At 36.6% G+C, this 25,882-nt stretch overlaps 1 protein-coding gene across 23 annotated transcripts in view; it reads left to right on the top strand.

Moving 5' to 3' along the window:
• Positions 1 to 25,882, top strand: part of RIMS2 (regulating synaptic membrane exocytosis 2) — a 599,820-nt gene that overhangs the window by 275,212 nt on the left and 298,726 nt on the right. For all 23 annotated transcript variants that reach the window (XM_039233796.1, XM_039233785.1, XM_039233791.1 and 20 more), the window contains one exon: positions 6,390 to 7,315. In XM_039233796.1, the coding sequence (XP_039089727.1) occupies positions 6,390 to 7,315 (926 nt within the window). The remainder of the gene's footprint in view (positions 1 to 6,389; positions 7,316 to 25,882) is intronic.

Consider the following 25,882-nt stretch of genomic DNA (forward strand, 5'->3'; position numbering starts at 1 on the left):
TTAAAGCTTAGGTTTCCATGTAAGCTTTCATTGTCTTTATAAATGTTTTCAAATAGTTTATACTAGATTATATTTTTAGAGACTTGATGATTATTTTTGTAGTATATATAGTAGGTATTATAGGTGGTATAATAACACAAACCACGCAGCATGGTTAAAGTTGTAAATATGGTAAAAACATGGATTGTAATACAGTATGTAGATTGTGACTAGCTTTGAGAAATTATTGAAAATCATGTTATTTGGGAAAGAATCTTTATTTGGAGTTTTTCTATCAGTCAATCTGATTTTTAGACACAGAGCTTTAAAGAGACTAATTGTTAAGAGTTTCTTGCTCTAATCATAGTAACATTTATTTTAGAGGATTAGGTGTGAATTTTTGACTAGAATATTTAGAAATAGATTGAATAGTCCATATGACCAAAAAATTACAAGCAATGAACAGAAATGCTACTCTACAATATGGTGAAAGAGAAAATAATTGTAACAACCTAGATTTCAGTAAAGAGGTAAGATGAACAGATATGAGGCAAATATAAAGTGAATACAAACATATACTGATATTGTTATATTGGAAATAGGAGTTGATTGATGCATAGGAGTAAAAAGCAAGGCACCATATGATGCCACAAATACATTTCATTCTAAAGAAGAGCGTAATTTTGGATCTTGCCTATTAATTTCTCAGTGTCTTTGAAGGATTAAGTGAAATGTGACATCTTGGATGAATTGTTTCCATTCTCCTGAATTAGAACTTGTGGATGAAATACTGTTAAATCCTTTATGATTGTTTAGAGAATTGTATAATTTATCATTATATTCTTTTACCTATTAAATGTTTTCCACCTGATAATAATGAATGCCAAGACTTGCTTATAAAGGGCAACAGGGAAGATAGAGATGAGTGATACAGTACTTGAATTTTCATAGGTTTTCTTCAGTTCCTGAAAAAAATATAGTGTCTAAGAAAACATAGCAGTTTTCATTTAAAGGAGAGTATAAATGAAGTAATTCATGATCTAGTTGGTAAAATTATTTGATAGAATATTTTAATATTTGGACTAAGTGATAACAGATTCTTCACTGTTTGGTAAGAGTAGTCATAGAATAAAATCTTGCCTTGCTCCCAGCATAACTTTAATAGGCTGTAAGATACTATACCTTAAACTGTATTTTTAAAAACTTAATTTCATGTTAAGTAACAGTGACAATAGTTATCCCAATTTCAGAAATCATGAGCACTGTTCTATTTTTACTTAAATCCAGTACAAATCAGCATCTACAGCATGATTCACATGCTTCAGGCAAATTTCATAATCTCTAGAACAATGTGATTGTTGGATTTAATGTTGAATTCAATTTTTCTAAGGTATGACTTTTAAAGAACACTTAGATGACTTGCTAAGTGTTAATTAATAATAGGCTTTCTTTTAGAGCTGAATTCTATGATACATATTCTTATTTAGCAATAAAATAGGATATGTTTTTTCTATTGTAAAGGCTCACTATATTCACTTTATTTATAGCCTACTTACTTTCAAAAATTTATGTTCATTCCTCAGGGAATGATGCGTTTTCTCCCCCCTGCCCCCAGCCTATAATAACTGTGTGATGTTAAAAGATATTACTAGAAATCCCTAACTTATAAAGAGGTTTTGTTTTAAATGTTTAATTGTACACTCAAAATACATTTTTCCAAAGAAATTATTTTGTAAACAATTGTTGGATTTTGAAGGCCAGCAAAAGCCAAATTAACATACAACATACACTACTAAGAAAAGTAGTTCCCTCCGTTCACTTAGAGTGTTATTACTGCCAAGACAGCAGTAGGGAAAAGATAAGAAATAGACTATTTTGGCAAATTGGTGGGTTTGAGTATAGAAGAAAAGAGCATATCATGAAAAGTGGAGATAATCTAAGGATCTAAGGGAGAATTCATCAGTTCTTTAATTCAGCAGATGTTTATCGAGCTTCTATTATGTGCAAGCTTCCATAGACCTAGTTGCTGTTCCTCATGAACCTTAATATTTTAGAGTATTATTTACATTCCTGGATAGAAATGGATAAGATTACCTAGGGAAGAAGTATAGTAAGGAGGAAGACCATCGTTAGGTTGAACCGCCTTCAAAATATTTAATTTCCCTGTTAACGTTTTCTCATTTTTTATTACTTTCTTATGGCCTAAAGTCCCACATTTTAGAGATTAATTTGTATTAACAATCTTAAGGCATGTAAGTATTTTTTAAATAATATTATAAAGCCAATATCCATTCATTTTGATTTAATCTGGCCATTTTTCATTTGACTTCCAACTGGGATCAAGTATAATGTGGAATTGGAATTTACTCAGTTTGAGAGCATGAAATCTTTTGAAAGGAGGGGTATATGAAAAGGCTTGCTGGGCTGATTTTTGATAGGTTCTAGGGATGAACTTCCTTGGAAACGCCTTGATTTATTAAAACAACACTTAAGAATTTGGTAGATTTTATATTTTGTAAAACAGTTTTCAGTAAACAACAACAACCAAAGTGGTAACAACTTAGTAAGAACACCCAAAACATTTCCAGAAAGTTGTATATTTTATATAAATGGGTTACACTCAGTGTACCTACATTAGTCGGGTCTTAGTTCAGATGTACCCTTTCAGGAAGGTCTTTCTTACCAAAAGGAGCTCCCCTCAGATATGTTTCATAAATTCACCCTGTTTCAGTGTTCTTTTGTAGTACTTACCAGTGTATGGAATTGCCTTTGTTTATTTATTGCCTAATTTATTTGCTTATTGTTTGTCTCCCCTACTAAAAAGAAAGCTTATTTAGGACAGGAACCTTATGTGTCTCTTTATTGTATTTCCAGCAACTGGAATCATAGCTGGCACACATTAAGCCCTGAATAAGTATTTGTTGAGCAAATGAATTCATAGTGGAACTACAAAGGTATAATAGACACAGTCCTTCCTGTTTCAAAATTTAAAGTCTAATGGATAATACAGAATGCTAATTAGGTAATTGTAAGTAGAATGTAGCAGTATATCCTGGGAGGATACAAAGGCACAAAAGTGAGCCCTAAGTGACGACCTGATCTTACTGGTCTATGGTAATGAGGTAATACTGCTTTCAAAATTTATATACTTATAGCTAGGTATAAAGTTTCCTATTCAATCCACACTGGATTTTAGGGAAATTAGAACTTATTCAAACAATGAGGGGATGGTCAAAGTGGGTGAAAGGGAGTGGGAGATGCAGGCTTCTAGTTACAGAATGAAAAAGTCACAGGAATAAAAAGCACAGCATAGGGAATGTAGTCAATGATATTGTAATAGCCTTGTATGGTAACAGATGGTAGCTACATTTGTGGTGAGCACAGCATAACAAATAGAGAAGTTGAATCACTATGTTGTATGCCTGAAACTTATGTAACATTGTGTGTCAACTATACTCAAATAAAAAAGTTTTAAAAATAAGTGAAGTTGAAACAATCATTTTCTTATGTATCACTAGAATCTTACTCTTGAAACAGTATCAATTACTTGATATTAAATTTGGTTTATGAAAAAAAATATTTTTAGAGGCAAATCTATTTATTAACTTAGATCAGAAAAAAGTAACACCCCCAAATGTATTTGAATTTTAACGTAAAGTCTGCATCTAATGGAGTTTATATGGTTAGTTCAGAAGAACTTATTTAATTGCTTATTCTTTAGAGTTCCTTAGAGAAATTCTCATTCATCTCAGTTAGTTTTTTTTAATATAGTAAGTAGATATAAGTAGCCAGTTAGTGAGATGTGAGTACGTTGAAAATTGGCACAGCTAATTACATTTTGACAGAAGTATCATTATTTTTTGCTATCCCTAAAGCTTTCATTTAGGCATATTAACTTGATGAAGTTTTGGTATCAGTATTATAAGATCATAGTCCCTAAGAAATGGAAGAGTTTTAGAATCATGCACCTTCTCAAAAATCAAGGATTATTTCTTATCATTTCTTTATTCCTAATCTCTAATATAGTACGTGGCATTTAGTTTTTACCTAATACATATTTTTTAAAATGATATATGAGTTAATGTATATAGTCTAAAATACAAACTCTCAAAGGTTAAATGGCCATATAGTTTCAAATAACTGATTAATAACAAAAACAGAACTAAGAAACCCAGATCTCTTTATGATGTACTTTTTATGATATATTGCCACCACGCTAAATTATTTTATTTCTTTAGTCATATGTATAAAAAAATGACAAAAAAATAAAAGGAAATATGTATAATGGGCACACATATACAGAATATTGTGTAGGTTTATACCATGGTATTTATTTTGAGTGCTCTGTTTTGATTATGTATTTTACTTTTTAATTTTTTTAATGTTTAATTTTTGAGAGAGAGAGAGAGGGAGGGAGAGACAGAGGGTGAGTGGGGGAGGGGCAGAAAGAAGAGGCAGAGAATCTGAAGTAGACTCCAGGCTCTGAGATGTCAGCACAGAGACCAATGTGGTGTTCGAACTCAGGAGTGGTGAGATCATGACCTGAGCCGAAGTTGGATGCTCAACAGACGGAGCCACCCAGGCACCCCTGATTGTATATTTTAAACTATAGGAGTCTATGTTTTTATGTAGCAAAACCGAAATGATTTAAGTCCTAAATGTTTTATGTGTAAAGGTAAGCTATAAATGTAAAAAAAAAAAAAAAAAAATCATGTCCACTGCCTAAATATTTAGGAAAACAGACCAGTTCCTTCATTTTCTGTAATACTTTATCCTTTATGGTTCTGGCATAGAGTTACCCTGGCTATGCCTTTGTGTGACATTGAAAGGTGGACCAGTTACAGAGGCCATTATTGTCAAGCAGCCATTGTTGGCTGGCACACGGGCAGATGTGAAAGTCTCCGTAGCTCCTGGCAAGCTCCTGTTAATTGACCACCCTAATTCTGTAGGCAGCTGAAATAATTGATGACAAATTCCCCGAAGATTCTTGAGATTAACAGCAGCTTCCTAATGAACATTTTGAGAACCCTTGTCTTTTGTTCTTCAGGCTAAGAACAGCAGCATTAACTTCTCTGGCCTTCACCACTTTGCTGGTTCAGTTGTGTACCTTTTGATTACTGCATTAAAGCCCTTACTACCTGGAAAACCTAGAGTGCCTTTGGTTTTTACTAACAAATCTTACTCAGTACATTGTCAGGCTACATTTCCGATACGGGGGAAAGAGATTTGATGACACAGGAAACTATAGAAGAGCAGGAGGCTGTTTCTGGGTTGGGTCATTCCACGTGGGTCCTTTCTCTGCTCTTGCTTTTAGGCCAAAAAAAAAAAAAAATTGGGTAAGAAATTGTGTAAGAAACTGAGCTATCCAATGTTGGCCATCTTTAACTTCAAATGACCCTACTTTTTTATTGTCTCCTGTTCATATGTCCTGGCAAAAATCTCTGTAATCATTATTCTGAACTTCTGTCATCTCTCCCCTGCTTTTCATGGCTAGCGGTTGGCGTTTATCTGGGTTCGTACCAGGGAAGAGGACGGTGTGCATATTTGGTTGACAAAGAGTATTCTGTATGATTATAAGGCCCACTATGTTGTACTACTGTTAGAGGGGCAGGTTGAGAACTTAATACACAGTCTCTTCTTCTGAGGCTCTGAGAAAGTATGAGGGGTCAGATGTGAAGACAAAGAGAAGTCTCATTGAGCTGGCCTTAATCTCAGTGAGGATGGAATAAAAAGAGCAGTTCTCTGAGTTCTACATTTTTTTTCTTTTTGTGATGAGTAAGTCATTATTGTCAAAAAAATTTTAATTGTTTATCTTAAGTTAGAGCAGTAAAGAAGGGCTGGAGATATAATGCAATGATAAAGATTTAGATGAACCAATACTCGGAGTGATATAGGTAGCTGCTGAATGAAAAATGACTTTTAAGAGCCAACATTTAGTTTTTAGCCAGAAAGTATTGAGCTCTTGAGCCAAATCAGTTTGGCTTCATTATGTTTTCAAGTGACTTTATATCCAGGTATCAAGAACAGAAAAAATGTCAGGTGGAATTTTTCAAAGCCTCTGAATAGCAATTGGGAGATGGTCGAAGTGTATTGAGCCGAGTAGGGAAAGCACAGTTAAGTCCATTTTGCAGCAAGAGAGTATTTTGTATCCTATTTCAGGGCATAAGGATATTCCATATGTATGGAGTATGCAGGCATTAAAGAACCATATCAAAAGTACCTTTAAAATTTCCTATTTGAACTGAATAAAATGAATATTAGTAAAACTTTTATTGTAGCATGACTGTACGAAGACTTTTTTTTAAAGTAGAAGTATTTGAATATAATTCGTCAAACCACCAGTGAATCAAGAAAACGTTGAATTGCTGAGACGTTGCTCTTCTCATCAGTCTTTTCCTTTGGTTCCTTAGGACACGAAGTCCATCAGTATCCAGAGATCAGAACAGAAGATACGACCAAAGAGAAGAAAGAGAAGAATATTCACAATATGCTACTTCAGATAACGCCATGCCGAGATCTCCATCAGATTATGCTGATAGGAGGTCTCAGCGTGAACCTCAGTTTTATGAAGAGTCTGAGCCTATAAATTACAGGGACTCCAACAGGAGAAGCCATAGGCATTCCAAAGAATATATTGTAGATGATGAGGATGTGGAGAGCAGAGATGAGTATGAAAGACAAAGGAGGGAGGAGGAGTACCAGGCGCGCTATCGAAGCGATCCGAACCTGGCCCGGTATCCAGTGAAGCCGCAGCCCTATGAAGAACAAATGCGTATTCATGCTGAAGTGTCCCGAGCGAGGCACGAGAGAAGGCATAGTGATGTCTCTTTGGCAAATGCTGAACTGGAAGATTCTAGGATTTCTATGCTGAGGATGGAGCGACCATCAAGGCAAAGATCTATCTCTGAACGCAGAGCTGCCATGGAGAATCAGCGGTCTTACTCAATGGAAAGAACTCGAGAGGCTCAGGGACCAAGTTCTTATCCACAAAGGACCACAAACCATAGTCCTCCCACCCCACGGAGGAGCCCCATACCCATCGACAGACCGGACATGAGACGTGCCGACTCACTGCGGAAACAGCACCACTTAGATCCTAGCTCTGCGGTGAGGAAAACAAAACGGGAGAAGATGGAAACCATGTTAAGGAATGATTCACTCAGTTCCGACCAGTCGGAGTCCGTGAGGCCTCCACCACCAAAGCCTCATAAATCAAAGAAAGGAGGTAAAATGCGCCAGGTTTCATTGAGCAGTTCAGAGGAGGAATTAGCTTCCACGCCTGAATACACCAGTTGTGATGATGTGGAGATTGAAAGTGAGAGTGTAAGTGAAAAAGGTAAGCACTGGATTCCAATCACCCTTTCCCTGTAGTCGATTCATGAGGGTTTCTTTTTAGGTTGTATTGGCGATCAATATTTAATAGTTAGATATTACTACCTTTAAAAGTTTCTTAACGATGCTGGTTATGTGAAGAAAAAATTCACATAAAAGTTTTAAAAAGTGGTTATCTTCTGTTATTCTTGTGGAAGAGAAGTCTATTGATGTAAAAAAAAGCTTGTTTTGCTTTATTCTGAAAATTTTCTCGCATCTCTTGATGCTGTATTTTAAAAAATACCTGTTAGCTATAGCTGTAAAATAACGTTTTGTGTGCCTTTCTTTTGACAAGTAACAATATATATTCAGATACACTCTAGTGTATCTGAAAAATTCCTCAAAGTGTAAAGAATGAAATACAAACTGTCCATAATCTTTTTCCCCTAATGTAACCATTGTTAACATTTTGCTGTATTTTCTTCCACTTTTCCTATGCATATATATGTTACATATTTATAAAATTGGTATCATGATATATGTAATTTTGTTCTGATTTTTTTTCACTTGATATCCTATCATTAACTTATTTTGCCAAAGCCATTAGCTGTTCTTCAGAAATATATTTTAAATGGCTGCACTAATAGTCTATTATATGGATGAGTACCACAAACTAACTATTCCTTTATTGGGGGGCATTGCAGTTGCTTCCAGTTGCTAGCACAAATAATAATATAATGATTATCTTTATATGAGAACTTTTGCCTAATCCCTGAGAATTTCACAAATATATTCATTCTATGATTCTTATAAACTTTTAGTTCAGAATACCAACTTGTTTTCCAGAAAGGTTATAACGCTCCATACTCCTGTCAGATGTGCTTACGTTTTGTCTCAAGGCACCAAATCTTTGCAGTTGCACAGGCTACAAAATGCTATCTGTCATTTTAATTTGAATTAGCTGTGCAGTTGAATGTTTTATATGTTAATTGGTGTTTGATTATCTTCTATGAATTGTCTGTTCAGTCCTTTTATTTCTTCTGCCCATGTTTCTTATTGGGTGTTAATTAGTTTATCTCTTAATTTATAAGAGCTTTTTATATGGTTAGGAGTTTTACCCATATAACTGTCATCTGTTTGAAATGTATTTCCCATTTTAATATTTGTCTACTAGTTTTCTGTGGCCATTTGGAAATCTTGAATTTAATATAGCTGTTTCTGCATCTTTGGTAATTTTTCCCCATTTCTTTTATCTGTAGACACTCTTTATCCATCCCCAAATCATTTAAATATTTAGCTGTGTATTTTCTCATGTTTTTATTATTTACTTTTTTAAACTTTAACTTTTTAATCCTTCTGTAATGCCAAAATATACCAGATATGTGAGTATCTAACATGAATCCTCTGTACCACCCACCCCTTGCACAACACACACACAATTTTCTGGCACCTTAGATGAATAATCTACTTCTTCATAAGAATCAACGGGAATCAGTAAATTCAAGAAGGCAGCTAGATATGAAAGTAACATGGAATTAATTTGTACTATATCGAAAGTAATTAGTTAGAAAAATGAATGGGACACAGTTCTCAATCCGAGCAAAAAACAAAAAATGTGATTTAAAAAATAACCAGTAAAAAATTTAAAAATACTGAGGTGCCTGGGTGGCTCAGTTGGTTAAGTGTCCCACTTCGGCTCAGGTCATGATCTCACAGTTCATGGGTTCGAGCCCCACATCGGGCTCTGTGCTGACAGCCAGCTCAGAGCCTGGAGCCTGTTTCAGATTCTATATCTCCCTTTCTTTCTAACCCTCCCCTGCTCATGCAGTCTCTCTCTCTCTCTCAGAAATAAACATTTAAAAAATTAAAAATAACTAATAACAAAGCTATAAAACTTATTGACTAACATAAAGGAAGATAGTCATTGAGGGAATAGGTGTTCATTTCATGCTCCTAATTGTGAAGGCTAAGTATTGTAAAGATGGATGTTTTTTCTAAACACTGTCTTGGAGTTCATAAATTCTAGGCATAATCCCAACTGGTTTCTGTATTTTATTTTTTAAAATTAATCTGGAGGCTGTACAGAAGAAAAGAGTTAACTCTTTTTTTTCCCCCCTGTGCGGCTTAGGCTCACTGGGGACTGGGACGGTAAATTAGACTGACAAAAGACAGATTAAGAGATAAACAAGTTTGTTATCCTGTGCATTGTGCACAGGATACCTGTGGGAGCTCAGAGCTACATGAAACTGAAAGGGTTTGTTAGATTTGGGCTTATATAGTGTCTTAACAAAAGAACAATAAATTTTTAGAGAGTTGAAAAGACTAAGAAAAGGGACTATGAGTCTCTAGGGTAGCAAATCATGGGAAGGTAAACGTATGAGCGAACTCATGGAAGATAGGGTTACCTAGTAAAGTTTGCTACAGACTTCTCTGGAGTCATCTCTTACCTGATAAAGAGTAATGAACTTCTGTCCTTCCTTGTAGAGAGGGCACTGGGGACACATTTCCAAATTTATGTCCTACTTTTAGGCTAATAGGAGGAGTTCTTATATCTGCTTCTTCTCAGTTGCCTTCTGCTCAAAATAATCCTTATGCCAAAGTGGCATAGTAAAACAAATAAATGACAAAAACATAGAAAGTACCACAAACTAACGGGGAAATGATAAATTATTCAACAAATGGGCTTGGAGAAAATGTAAATACAGTGAAGAAGGGAAAAAAAACCCATATTAGAGCCTCCTTTCATACAGGTTGCAGTGAAATTATAAATAATAAGAAAATTGTGTTTATTAAAATAGAAACATCTGTACGAAGAAACTATAGATCTTAATTTTATCATAGAGCGTATAGAACGTTTATCTCCTAGAGGCTGTAATACTTCCTTAAGTATAATTCATAAACTTAAGTTTGGTCGTTTTCCGTGTTTGTCTGAGTATAGCATAATATTAAAAGGTAAGGAAAAGATAGCTTGGTTATGTTTGGTGGACTAGTTTAAATTATGTTGCATACTTCTATTATTCTTTGCTAAAGTAAGGTCTTCCGTTTTACTACTTAAAGATATAAGAAATAGACACATAAAAATCTCACATAAATACAAAGCTATATATGACTAGAATTAAAATTTTATGTAACGCTATTTAGCAGAACTAAAGCATTGATCAAATACAGAAAGAAACTGAATGTCACATCCGTAGCCTCCCTTACTCGAACCCCTTAGTAGACACTTAGATGTGGTTCTGCTTCTCATCTGCCTCATAATCTGCTTTACAAGGTGTGGTTTCTCCCGAGATGTATTTCCAGCAAACAATCATAAGTCATCTTTAGAGGAAGAAATTTAAATAAAAGAACCCTTTCCTGTGGGATATTACCCCCAATAGTAGTATTCAGTGAGGTGAAGTCACAGGTGTTGAGAGACTGGGACAGAGATTAAACTTTGTCATCTCTTGACTTTTCATCACAAGAGGAGCATTTTTGGTTATTTGTGCAAAAATCTAAAGACTTTGGAGTACACTACTTATAAAGATATCTAACATTGTGATTCATAGCCATTGTGGGTAGTTAACTAATATTTTAAAATTCTTCCTAATAATGAAAAAAGTTTTATTTGCAGCATTTCCCCCCCGTACACTTAGAGGTGGACACATCATTTGGATGAGGATCAACCAACTTTTAAAAGATAGTTCTCTCTTTGCTTGTTTATCAATAGGCTAAATGACCCCAAAGAATGTGTTAAACAACTGAGATGTCTTTCTCAGTGTCTTCACATTTCTGTTGCTTTCATTCTTTTTTTTTGTTTTGTTTTTTTAAATTTATTTTTAGGAGAGAGAGAGAGACAGCGTGAGCAGGGGAGGGTCAGAGAGAGAGGGAGTCACAGACTGAAACAGGCTCCAGGCTCTGAGCTGGCAGTCAGCACAGAGCCCGACGCAGGGCTCGAACCCACGAACCGCGAGATCATGACCCAAGTGAAAGTCAGACACTTAACTGACTAAGCCACCCAGGCACCCTGTGTTGCTTTCATTCTTGTGCACAACCTTTCAACAATGTGCAGAGCAAATTTGGATCACGTAATACAAAGTGTTAACCAGCATTGTGCAGATAGCACCAGGCAGCATTATTATTGCAGAAGGATCCTTTGCAGGCCCTTGTACGTCACATTACAGCATCTACTTTATAGCAGGATCGTTCCTGATTTTTAAGTAATAAAATTCTATTATTCACAACAAGCTTATAGTTTAATTTTTTCCCTCTGCTGTCCTATTGGCTTAGCTGCCTCCTCCACCTCCTCCTCCTCCTCCTTTTTTTAAAAAATCTTTTTTTATGTTTTTTATTTATTTCTGAGAGAGAGAGAGTGAGAGACAGCATGAGCTGGGGGAGGGTCAGAGAGAGAGAGAGAGAGGAAGATACAGAATCTGAAACAGGCTCCAGGCTCTGAGCTAGCTGTCAGCATAGAGCCCAACGTAGGATGTGGGACTCAAACCCATGAACCGTGAGATCATGACCTGAGCCGAAGTCAGATGCTTAACCGACTGAGCCACCCAGGCGCGCCCCACCTTCTTCTTTTTTTAACTTCACCTTTATTGGTGTTTTGGTGACTTTGGGTCTTTTCTTTCTTTCTTTTTTTTTTAAGTTTTAATGTTTATTTTTTGAGAGAGAGACAGAGTGCAAGCAGGGGAGGGGCAGAGAGACAGGGAGACACAGAATCCGAAGCAGGCTCCAGGCCCTGAGCTGTCAGCACAGAGCCTGACTCAGGGTTCAAACCCATGAACTGTGAGACCATGACCTGAGCTGAAGTCAGTGCTTAACTGACTGAGCCACCCACATACCCCTCACACAGATTTATAATAGGTGTCATTTCATTCACTAAGTTCTGTTAAATGCTGCTCATAATTACAATCTATGACTGACTGAGACATTATTTGTGAAACAATAACAGGATTTTATAGGAAGAGCGTGGGTTTTAGAGTCAGAGGAGCTCACGTCCTGGCTGTGGAGTTCATTGACTGCATGATCTTCTCCCACCTATTTAACTACTCTAGATCTGTTTCCTTATCTATTAATATAATAGTGTGTTCATTGTTTGGTAATTTGTTGACTAGCAGATATTAAAAACATTTTTAGATTACTTATTAATGTTCTCTGACAGTCAAAAGTAGTCAAGACTTTTTTGAGACGACTTTCAAGAGTTTTGAATGAATGTTTAGTCATGGTCACATGATTGTGGTCATTTATATTGGTTGTGCCTCTTCTAAGATCTGCCACACATTGAACATGCCTGTAATTTTAGGTTAAGAAGAATATACTTTGTAATCTGTTGAGATATAATTTTGAGATGTAAATCAAGTGTGTTACTAAAGACTAGATGTCTATTTATTCCTTTTTCAGCCGATGCTTTTTAGTGTCTATTATTTTTTTTTTTTTTTTACAAATAGTTTATTGTCAAATTAGTTTCCACATAACACACAGTGCTCATCCCCACAAGTGTCCTCCTCCATGCCCATCCCTCCTCCCCCCCACATCCATCAGTCCTTAGTTTTTGTCAGCATTCAAGAGTCTCTCATGGTTTGCCTCTCTCCCTTTCCCCCACCATTTCCGCCCTTCTTCTCCCCCTTGGTCCTCTGTTAAGTTCCTCCTAATCCTCCTATACATGCAAACATATGGTATTTGTCCTTCTCTGCCTGACTTATTTCGCTCAGCATAACACCCTCAAGGTCCATCCATGTTGCTACACATGGCCAGATTTCATTCTTTCTCATTGCCATGGAGTATTCCATGGTATAGATAAACCACATCTTCTTGATCCATTCATCTGTTGACGGACACTTAGGCTCTTTCCATGTTTTAGCTATTGTGGAGAGTGCTGCTATGAACATTGGGGTACATGTGCTCCTACGCATCAGCATTTCTGTATCCCTTGGGTAAATTCCTAGCAGTGCTATTGCTGGGTCATAGGGGAGTTCTATTGTTAGTTTCCTGAGGAACCTCCACACTGTTTTCCAGAGGGGCTGTACCAGTTTACATTCCCACCAACAGTGTAGGAGGGTGCCCGTTTCTCCACATCCTCGCCAGCATCTAGAGTTCTCTGATTTGCTCATTTTAGCCACTCTGACTGGCGTGAGGTGGTATCTCAGTGTGGTTTTGATTTGTATTTCCCTGATGAGGAGGGATGCTGAGCATCGTTTCATGTGTCTGTTGGCCATCTGGATGTCCTCTTTGGAGAAATGTCTGTTCATATCTTCTGCCCATTTCTTCACTGAGTTGTTTGTTTTTAGGGCGTGTAGTTTGGTGAGTTCCTTATAGATTCTTGATATTAACCCTTTATCTGATATGTCATTTGCAACTATCTTTTCCCATTCCGTTGGTTGCCTATTAATTTTCTGGGTTGTTTCCTTGGCTGTGCAGAAGCTTTTAATCTTGATGAGGTCCCAACAGTTTATTTAGTGTCTATTATTTTTTGAATGATGTTGGATTAGACCTAATAGAAAATATAGAGATGAGTAAGACCTGGTTTCTACCCTGAAGAAATTGAGAGTCTAAAATAATGAGCAGTATAAGCCCACTGTATTCGAGGTACTTTGATGTCAGAAAGAGAGGCATTGGTTATCTCCACTAATTTTATGTGATTTCCATGTGTTGTAATACTTATTTCTTAACTAGGAGATAGTGTGCTTTTCATGGTGCCATATTGATCACTTCCTCACAGTTTGTGTTGGGTTAGAAAATTGCAAACTGATGTTTTTCTTTTTTTGTCTTTGGACTATGGAAGGAGAGAAGTCTTAGATTGCTGATGTCATAGTACCTCTGAATCTAATTATGAGATGTCTCTCTCAAAGGTTAAAATATATTTTTCATAACCTTTAAAAAATACTATTGACTTTCCACTTTTGTCTGATTTGGAGCTGGATAATTGTTTTGCATGACTCTCTTGTGCATTATAAGGAGTTTAGCAGCATCCTTGGCCTCTACCTACTAGATACTAGTAGCATCTTTACCCCTAGTTATGGCAACTTAAAATATCCCCAGATATTGCTAAATGTCTCTTGTAGGGCAAAGTTCTCCAAAGCCACCTCCACCTCTGTTCTTAGCCTCTTCACTTATTTTCCTTCTTTCCTCACTTTTAGAATCAAATGACAGTCATGGCCAGCATTAAAACAGAGAGAAATGTAGAGAAAGAGAGAGAGAGAGTTTGAAATTGGATAGAGTAGAAAATATCAGAGTGGAGTGCATGGAGTAAGGGAAGTTGATCTTTAAAATGGTTTTTCTCTACAGACCCACAATATAAGATATATATTCCTTACTGTGGATCATGGCCAAAAATGTCTTTAAGCTTTACTCCCTTATGTAATAATTTTGTGATTCACTTGATGCTAGTGTTTCCTGCCTTCCCTCCACCCCCATCTCCTAGACCTGGAGAAAGGTCTAAAGATGATGTTCAGTGGCTAATTGATGTATTGTAAACACAGTATGTTTTCCTATTTGATATATTTAATGTTAGTATTACATTGCAAGATATTTTTCTTAATTACATAGTCATGTTGTCAATCGTTTGCCCGACTCACAAAATCCAGTTTGGTTTTTTTTAAAGAGCAGTGAGATCATTGTGATGAGTTTGAGTTTTCATTCTTTTTCGGGTTCTAACCTGACCTATTTGACTTGGTTGTTGCAGGTCTCTTTTATTTATTTGTAAAACCTTAAGGGACTGGGCTGGTAAATGTTAGCATATATGTGTGTGACAGTCTTTTAAGTTATAAATTATGAAAATGTTTGATTCAGTTATTCGACTCTTGCAAGTAGCACATCCTTTAACTTATTTTTGGGATGAAGTGAGTGGAGATGTAAAGGTGGAGCAAACTGGAGAACAGACCCAGAGCAGGAGAAAGGGAAGAGAGGCTGCAAACCTCCAGAGTTAAGCATGAGTCTTAAAGTATTAAAAACAAACTCTAAAGATATCAGCTTTATATAGGGCTGAGTTTGAGTGTCAGTATCAACAGTGACATTTATCCCCTTGTATATTCACAAGTTTCTTATAACTTTTAAGTAATTAATTTACTGTATAAATTAATTTATAATTACTGTATAAATTAATTTATTGTTTTTAAAGAAAATAGGCTATCGAAGTAATAGCCAATATACATTGGAAATTCAAAGAATATGTTGATTTATGTTATTTGAGACCAATTAAACATGTAAGGAATTCTGAGCCAAATGGACTAAAAAATACTTAGAATAAGTGGTAATAATGGGAATACTTAAAGATTTTTTCAGTTAGCTATTTTATTCCTAAGACTTTGACAAGTAAAAAATTTAAAGGTCACAGATGGATTACTTTCTTGTATATTCACTCCATCTGTTGATAAAATAATTTTATGTTGAATAATTATTCCAATTGTAATATGAGTCTTAGGGCTTCACTGTGACATTAAAAGAACTCAATTGTATCTAAGTTACATGGATATAAAATTAATCACTGTTTCTGTATTAGGTAACATTATGAAATTATTTCATCAAACTTTTTAATCACATGAAAAATCAAGTTGTAAATACATGTTATGAAGCTGATCTCAGACTTGAAATTATATAACATAAATATAAACAGATTAAGAAGTTAAACTAACTGAAATTTAATTTGTAAAGTGCGTAACCAGAAGAGAACTTTTTTGTTTCCTGATATATTGTAGCATATGAAATGTTTAAGATGGTAATTCTTTCTCTTTGCAAAAATATTATCTTGTTAATTATAGATGAAACACTATGTTAAGCATTTGCCTAGAGGGAAAAAATTATTTTTAATGGAAAATATAGCACTCAAGGTATTAAGAAAATTATCTTACAAATTTCACTTTGTGGGATATTTGAGATGGTGCTTAGCTAGTTGAGTGAAAAATTAAAAGCAAAATTAAATTATAGACAACTTGTTGAAGTTAGTTTGGAATATAGAAGTCTCTTTTAAGTTAGATTAGAATTCAGTAATTGATGCCTAGATATTGATCCTGGGTGGCTCATTCGATTAAACATCAGACTTCGGCTCAGAGAATGATCTCATGGCTCATGAGTTCAGGCCCCTTGTTGGGCTCTGTGCTGACAGCTCAGAGCCTGGAGCCTGCTTCAGATTCTGTGTCTCCCTCTCTCCCTGCCCTTCCCCTGCTTATGCTCTGTCTCTCAAAAATAAATAAACATTAAAAAATTAAAAAAAAAAAAAACAACCCTGATGATGAATGGAGTACCTGGGTGCCTTAGTTGGTTGAGCATCTGACTTCAGCTCAGGTCATTATCTCACGGTTCATGGGTTTGAGCCCCATGTCAGGCTCTGTGCTGACAGCAGAGCCTACTTCAGATTCTGTGTTTCCGTCTTTCTCTGCCCCTTCTTGCACTCTGTCTCTCTCTCAAAAAGTAAACATTTAAAAAAATTAAAAAAAAAAATGATGGTGAAATATATTCAGTAGACAGAAAAATATAAAGCTTTGTGAAAAATTATTAATTGATACGTATAACAGAACAAATACCTTTAATGGTGTTACAAATGCTACAAGCCAATTATGTTTGAGTTTAGAAAAGCATTGAAATAGCAGAAAAATTGGATCTAAGACTAATTTAATACTTTAAGCAGTATTCAATAAATTCATTCATTCATTCTTTGTTCGATTCAACTAGGACATATTAAATGTCAATAACCTACAGTACTAGAATATGAAATATGAACTGTGAAAGTATTTTTATGGTCCTAGAATTGCTTTTTTGTGGAACGCAAGGAAGAACTTGTGCTGTAAATTTGACTGCATTTATGCTCACTGTGCCATCCAAGAAAATTATACATGAGTGAGGATTTTGTTTTTGTTAGCTCATGCTAGAAGTGATCTGTTTTCCTTTCTGGATATATTCCTGAGAAGAGCTTTATCAGGAAATATTTGGGATATGTTTCAAAGCAGAAGGATAGCTCAAATTATTGCCATATAAAAACCAATCTCCCTGGAATAGCTTATCTGCCTCTTTCTATGAGGCTGAGTCTTAGCTTTGTTAAGAACTCTTTCAGAAGTGATTAAAAGTGAGCCTGACATAATAAAGCTCAAATATGGATTCCTGCTGTATAAGACTGTTGTTAGTTTTATTAACAGAGGACCTGATGAAATATAGGTAAAGGTTTAATTTCATGGGAATATAAGCTGCTCCTAAGACTTTTGTACAAACCTTGAAATAATAATTATAAATAATTCATGGAATGGAGTGTTGAATAAAATAGTAGGATCTATGAAAATCACAAACTTGAATGAACTTGAATGGATGACTAAGACAATAACAATTTAGACTATATGTAAGAAGAAGGACGTCAAAATAAGGAATTGGCTAAAAGAATAAAAGATGTTAGAATTGTGGGTTAAGAATAAATAGATATGAATGAAATACTTTCCAATATCTTCAGACCAAATGTATTTTACATTTTATAATGTAAATATAAAATGATTACATTTTATAAAACAGTACACATATTCACAGGTGTTTGTGTGCATGTGCACACACGCATGCATGCGTGTGCAGTGTCAAACGAGCAGATGGAGCTTTAAATTTTATTTAAAATTTTTTATTTTTCTTTTGAGAGAGAGAGACAACACAAGTCAGGGAGGGGCAGAGAAAGAGACACACACAGAATCCAAAGCTGGTTCCAGGCTATGAGCTGTCAGCACAAATCCCCACACAGGGCTGGACCTCACAAACCATGAGATCATGACCTGAGCTGAAGGTGGAAGCTTAACCGATTGAACTACTCAGGCGCCCCTAAATTTTATTCTTAGAGATGATTCTATAAGCTACTTTATTTCAGCACATCCTGTATTTATTGAGAATTTTTTAAAGAAAAAATTTATTTCCCATGAGACTACTAACCTGTGCTTTTTTTTTTTTTTTTTTTTAACTCTCTACTTATTTCAGTGTATGTATCCATAGAAGATACAGACTATTTAAAACTCCAACCACGGGGCACCTTGGTGGCTTAGTCGATTGAGCGCCCGATTTCGGCTCAGGTCGTGATCTTGTTTGTGGGTTTGAGCCCTGCATCAGGCTCTGTGCTAACAGCTCAGAGCCTTGAGCCTGGTTCAGATTCTGGGTCTCCCTTTCTCTCTGCCCCTCCCCTGCTCACACTTTGTCTCTCACTCTCAAAATAAATACATGGTTAAAAAATTTAAAAACAATATCCAACCACAATATAATTATCACACTTTAAGTATTCTAAATATGAAATATCCACTCAGTGTGTACATTTCCCCACTTACAATTTTTTAATTTAATTAATTTATTTTTTTTAATTGACATTCAAGTTAGTATATAGTGTGACAATGATTTCAGGAGTAGATTCCTTAATGCCCCTTATAACCTGTGCTTTGTAATTAAGGATACCTAGGGTTTGGGGTGCAAACGCTTCAGTGGTTAAGCATCTGAATCTTGATCTCAGCTTCGGTCTTGATCTCAGGGTGGTGAGTTCAAGCCCCGTGTGGGCTCCATGCTTGGTATATAGTCTACCTTTAAAAAAAAAAAAAAGGTATTTAGCGTTCAATTCACCTGGAATTTGTGTCCCTTATCCTATTGTTGCCATGGTAGCAGAGGGTGACTCTCTAAATTTTACAAAGGAAACAGAAAATATGTCATTCTAATTTTTAAAAAAAATTTTCTTTTGAAAGTTTATTTATTTATTTTGAGGGGGGTGTGGAACAGAGAGAGAATCCCAAGCAGGTTCTGTGCTGTCAGTACAGAGCCCCATGAGGGGCTTGAACTCATGAACCTTGAGATCATGACCTGAGCTGATACTAAGAGTCAGATGCTTATCCTGAGCCACCCAGCCACCCTGTATTTTTCAATGATTGAATTGTCATTTCTATTCTTTTACACTTTTATTTATCTATTGAGAGTCCCTATTTATTGAGTCACTGTCCTCATATTATCTTGTGGTTCTTTGACATGTTTTTTTAAACATATATTTAATGGCTACTTTAGACTCTTTTTAATAGCTGTTAAATCTAAGCATCTGGCTTCACTAAGAGTTAGTTTCTTTGCCCTTTTATCCTGGTTATGAGTCACATTTTCCTCTTTCTTTGCATGTATCATAATTTTTGGTTCAAAACTGGACATTTAAATGATGTACTGTAATAGCTCTGATTTCTTATTCATTTTCCTGAAGATTGTCTTTTTTTTTTTTAAATATTTTTATTTATTTCTAGGGGAGAGAGAGAGAGAGAGACAGAGTGAGCAGGGGAGGGTCAGAGAGAGAGGGAGACACAGACTCTGAAACAGGCTCCAGGCTCTGAGCTGGCAGTCAGCACAGAGCCCGACGCGGGGCTCGAAGCCATGAACCGCGAGATCATGACCTAAGTGAAAGTCGGACGCTTAACTGACTAAGCCACCCAGGCGCCCCTCCTGAAGATTGTCTTGACTTTCTTTTCTTTTTTCTTTTTATATCTGCCCCCACTGTGGTATATATCCACTGATCTCCCTGCTCAGTTTGTTTTACTCGTGTGTGTGTGTGTGTGTGTGTGTGTGTGTGTGTGTGTGTATCTACTTTCCTATAGGTCATTCTTGTGTCTGCATAGCCTAGTTCTTAGCCAAAGATTTGGGGAGAAGTCATGCTTAAGTATTTTGAGTTTGTAAGACTTCTCCCCTTTGACAGTCAATCTGTGGATAGTGTGGGGACACATTCAAAGTTGAGCCAGTGCTCAAGTCACTCTTAGGTTTACTTACTCCCAGGCTCTTTGGGCATCTCCCTGAACATAATATAGTTTCCTAGCCAGCCTGAAAGTATGGAGAAATTTTCTAGCTTTTCTCTATGTGTTTCTCAATTCCAGTGTCTCCATGTAGCATTTCTGTTTGGTTTGCCATTTACCCGATACAGGACTGCAGTGTTAGGCTAGCAAAACTGCCCATTTTCTGTTTGTTTCCTATTGAGGTTGCCTTTTCTGGCTGGCAGAGCCATGGGTTTTCCTCTTCCCACCCCAACTCAAGTAGAAAAGGTGTGGTAGCAGAGCTTCTGGTTTTGCCACACAGCCCGTCACTGCTATCGATCCTTGCTATAGACCCTTCTTTTGTATGTACTATGCCAGAAGATGGTTCTGGGAACAATCCCAGGTAAGAAGGTAACAGACTTCTGTTATCCTCTGCTCTTCCAGCAGTTTTTTTTTTTTTTTTTTTACAATGTTTTATGTGTCTTTGATTTCCACACCATGCAATTGCTGTTTTTAATAATTTCATCTCGGCTTGTACTTGGTTTTTGTGAAGAGAACTAGTTAATACTTCGGGCCACTAAGCCAGGGCTCCTCGTTCCTCGTGACTTTGTGAGTGCGGATTCAGACAAGATTCAGTGTCACCTCCTCTTCATGAGGTGTTATTGAGTTTAATTGGTAGAACTTCACTGGTAGGAAGGACTATTCTGGAGGATTCAAGGTGCCTTTGCTTACATATCTGGCACCTTGGCAGGCATGGTTGGAAGACTGCTCAGCTGGGATTCTGAACCAATACATCTGGCCTTTCAACATAACAGTTTCTTTTTTTTTTTATTTTGAAAAAAAATTTTTTGATGTTTATTTATTTTTTGGGACAGAGAGAGAGAGACAGAGTGTGAGCGAGCAAGGGGCAGAGAGAGAGGGAGACACAGAATCTGAAGCAGATTCCAGGCTCTGAGTTGTCAGCACAGAGCTTGACACAGGGCTCAAACTCATGAACCGTGAGATCATGACCTGAGCCGAAGTTGGACACCCAACTGACTAAGCCACCCAGGCGCCCCTCAACATTAGCAGCTATAACCTAGCCATTAGCCCAAGTCTCTGTGTCCATATATATTCTTACCTGTGGCACTTCTCTTTCTACACAAAGTGGATGACCAGATACACCATCCAAAGCCCTGTCTGTTGAAAGGATTTTCCTCAGTGATATCTTCATGACCACTCCTGAGTGGGACAGTAGCAGTTGGCTGGTATAGTTAGCTGACCTATCTATGAACTAGGCATGACTTCTGTCTCTTTTTTCTGCAGTCATAATGGCCCCTTATATGGCCATAGATGTGAGCTGAGGAAGAAATGCTAATACAATACTAGTAGTCAGTATGTAAGTCTGGGATATCCCCTGGCCCTACTTATGTTCAAACATGGATGCATCATTTCTGTCTTATAATGAATTGCTGTTTAGTGTGTCCAACTTTTTGATTTGTTGACCCTGAAGACCTTAGCTTATGTTTGGTACTTCTGGTTGTTTGGTCACTTGATCAGATCTTTGTCCCTCCCGGGACCAGGAGCATACCAGACACAGTTTTTCATTGTAATTCTCCTCTACAGGCTGCATGGTCTTGATCCATAAACCTAGAAGTGTACATCCTGATTTCCCTCTTGAGGCTTGACATAAATTTCATGTCATCTTTTCTCACTATTGATGCATCTAATAGCACATTTTCTATTGCATCATATGGCCTAAGTGTCAGGGCTGCTTGCACTATAGCCTGAACTTAATCTGGAGCTGCTTCTTGCTCTGGGTTCCATTTGAAGCCAACAACCTTATATAATTCTTGGTGAATGAATCAAAGCAGTATTTCCCAGTGTGAAACACATTGCCTTCAGAATCCACAGACTGTCTACCAGGCATTGTGCTTTTTTTTTTTTTTTTTTTCTCACTGGTGGTAGGCACAAGGTAGAAGAAATTTTCTTTTGCTTCGCAGGGATGATGCCATGTCCATGACCATTGGATGCCTAAATATTTCTCTCATGTTATGGGCTCCTGAATCTTTGGAGGACTTCTCTTCCACCCTCTGGAGAACAAGCTCTCCAATATAATTGCCACTACTTTCTCAATGATACAGTGAACCAATGTGATGTTCTGTGGAGTGTCCCTATGGCCTGGGTCTTTGGGGGTGATATTATGATAGAGGACAGTAGAATTAGTATAAACCTGGGAAGACTGTCAATATGTATTTTTGTCCACCCCAGGAATATGTGAACGATTCCAATCTGTCTTGATAGGGATGGGAAAAAAACCACATCTGTCAGTTCAGGGGCTTCATATCATATACTTGAGTCCATATTAATTGTCTCTAGGAAGGGTACCACATTGGCATAGCAACCTCAACTGGGGCTATGACTTTGTTGAGTTTATAACGCTCCACTGTCATTTTCCAGGATGTGTTGATGCATCTGTTTGGTATTTTTTTAGGTGCCACCCTGGTAAATTAAAAGGAGGATATAATGTGAACCATCATGTTTGAATCCTTAGTTTTTAGTTTACTCCTTGCTGGTTGGGGAGGGCATTTTCAGAGGCTTTCACATGACTTTTCCCATTTGATCATTTTTTAAAATTATTGTCATTATCTTTTCACTCTTTTTTTATTACTTTTTTATGTTTATTTTTGAGACAGAGAGAGACAAAATGCGAGCAGGGGAGGGGCAGAGAGAGAGAGAGAGAGAGAGAGAGAGAATCCAAAGCAGGCTCCAGGCTCTGAGCTGTCAGCACAGAGCCCAATGTGGGGCTCGAACCCACGAACCGCGAGATCATGACCTGAGCTGAAGTTGGAAGCTTAACTGACTGAGCCACCCAGGTGCCCCAATCCCATTTGATAGTTCTTAACCCCACAGGCCGAGGGACATTAATTCTTACAATACCAACTCTGTCCACTTGGGGACTGCTGCAAATACTAGTGTAACAGCTGGATGACTTGGTAACAGCAGCTGTGAGGGAATAAGGGCACAAAGACTTGCAAAGGAGAAGTTAAATTGGGGACAGGTGCTTCAGCTAAACCCACAAGATTTTGAAGCTGGGGTAGATCTTCAGAGATGACCTAACTGACGAAGGGGTCAGGAGGTCTGGACATGGCTACCCCCTGGGGAGGGAACATGACTTTGGGCAAGGCAGGTTTTGGCCTGAGTATATTTCTTGGGTGAAGGACTCAGCTGTAAGCAGTGAGCATGCAACACTTGGGGCAGCTTGAGGAACAAGTGCAATTATGGATGGTATACAACAGCATCCAATAAAATTTCCTTATCAAAATTGTCCCTGTGTTTTTCAAGAGGGATATAACAGTTCTAAGCATCCCTTACTCATATTCCCTTTTGAAACTGAGGAAAATTTTTCTAGAGGTCTCCTCTGTAGACTTCTTCTCATATATATAGATTTTGGGATGTGCGTGTGCACCATAATTGCTACTCATGCTGGCTCCTGACTAATCACAGTAGAGTTAGAATTATCAAGGTTGGCTTAGCGTTCACACTTCTAAGGAGACAGGAAATAACCTGGAGATTGGATAAATAACCAATGATGTCTTCCAGAGGGATTCATTGTAGGGATTATAGTGGTGCAAAACTGGAAATGATTCAGATGTCCTAAAAGAGTGTGATCAAGCAGGCTTGTACCAGTTTGTGAGAACCAGTTGTATGCATCTTCTTCTTGACTCCACATTCAATGACATAGTGTTGGTAGGTCAAAATTAGCCAGAGTGGAAGGGTTTGCGCCATAGAAATAGACAAATGTTACAAAACAGAGCCTGTTTTTGTCCCAGAAAACTGATAGTTAATTAATCACCATACCACTGATATCTATTTGAAGTTCTGGTAAGCTGTGGAGCCTATGGAAACAAGGAAAATTGTCCAGGACATATTGTAAACTTTTTTAGAAGCTCAACTGAAAGTCTACTATGTTAAAATGACTTTTGTATATAGAACTGTAAAGAAATAAGGATAAATTAGAAGTCTTATTTGTTGGAGCAATAGTTCGTAGGAAAAATTTCATGTAGAATTTCATTAGTGTGGCTATAATGTCTATATAATAAACATGAAAAAAGGGAACTCTGTTGATTAAATATTGTCTTACTGTATTCCATTTTTAGTGACCATCTTCCTGCCCATATACCCTCAGGGTACATATCAAAATATTATAAATAGAATCGTATATACTGACTAGGTCATGCTTACTGCCTAAAACATGTAGAAAACTGTATTTACTTTATAATAGCATTCTTTTCTTCATACATTTTTCTCACAACTCCCATCAAATTTCTAAGGTGTTGACTTCTCATGTTTTGTGCCTCATCTTCCCTTATACTTAAATCAGATAAAATTAAACTAGTCATTCATTTATTATCTTCTTTTGGTATGTTATAGCTTACACAGATCATATAACTTCCCAGGATATTTTACAAGTTGGTAATGAGTATTGAACATGGTAGCAGTCTTTTCAGGAAATTCTAAGACTACCATTGATATGGAACCTAATAGGACAATATTTTATTCCTTGAGAAAACTGTAGAGAGGCTGCTTAAATGATTACTTATCCAAACATTTTTTGAAATGTTGATATCAAAGTATATTAAGTAGTCTCCTAATTGATTTTTTTCTGTCACAAGCAATGCTCCTCTATATAAAAGAGGAATTTCATTATATTATGAAATGGCCATTAGCACAAAATTAAGTTTTCAAAAGAAAGCTTTCCATCTCCAAAAGGTAAACAACAAAAATGAATTAAGATTCCAGATTCAAATATTAGCTTGACAATATGTAAAATAATAAATGTGTTTTTGGTATGCCAAATGAAAATTCCCTTCTCTGCCTATTTATTAAGAAGTCAAGGAGCACCTGGGTGGCTCAGTCAGTTAACTGTCCGACTTTGTCTCATGTCATGATCTCACAGTTCATGGGTTTGAGCCCCGCGTCGGGCTCTGTGCTGACAGCTAGCTCAGAGCCTGGAGCCTGTTTCGGATTCTGTGTCTCCCTCTCTCTCCGACCCTCCCCTGCTCACACTCTCTCTCTCTCTCAGAAATAAATTTAAAAAAACATTAAAAAGAAAAAAGTCAAGTGAATACATTTGTAATGCTGGTATTACCAAACTACCATATTAGATTACATTTATCTATGGTGAAAAAGTGTTTAGTAACATCTTTCAAACAAGACGATTTGAGCTATAGGTAAAGCCAAGTATATTCAAACATAGATGAGATGTTCTGACCATTGTTTAATTTCTATCTTATAATTGAAAAGGTTGACAATCACTTTGACAGAATTATCCAAATGAAAGAGTGAACAAAAACACACTAAATGCAGACTAAATATTGTCTTCATCTAATTTGTTCTGAGTCACCTGGAATTTTCTCTGTAACTTAATTATACTTAGCTATGTTCTGAAAAAATTCTTGTCTTTACATTTTATTCTTTTATTACCTATTTCTGAAATTGGTTCAGTAATTATAGTTTTCAGATGCCCCTCACCATACTCTCCCTCTGCTTTCTTTGTCTCTCTGCCTCCTTCTGTTTCCCCTCCTGTTCTAGTCTTTTCTCCTTCTGCTTCTCTGTTGCCTATATTAACATTTCATGGACTTAACGTTTTTGTAGGGTGTCTTCTGTCAATATTTATTATTTTTTAGGTATGCTACTAAATTTCATATTGCTTTATTTAATCCTGACCTCATTTGAAAGATAAGTGTGTTTTATATAAACCACATATTAAGGAACAGGTTCTATTAATGAAATACTTCTAATGTTAGAAAATTAGAAGGGCTAGTATAGGCACTTTCTGTTTAGTATTAGGCTACCTTGAGAACTGTTGAGAAAAGGGATAATATGTTATACAATCTAATGCCTGTTTG

The sequence above is a fragment of the Hyaena hyaena genome, unplaced genomic scaffold (assembly GCF_003009895.1).
Source record: "Hyaena hyaena isolate Hyena2069 unplaced genomic scaffold, ASM300989v1 scaffold_79, whole genome shotgun sequence".
NCBI lineage: Eukaryota > Metazoa > Chordata > Mammalia > Carnivora > Hyaenidae > Hyaena > Hyaena hyaena.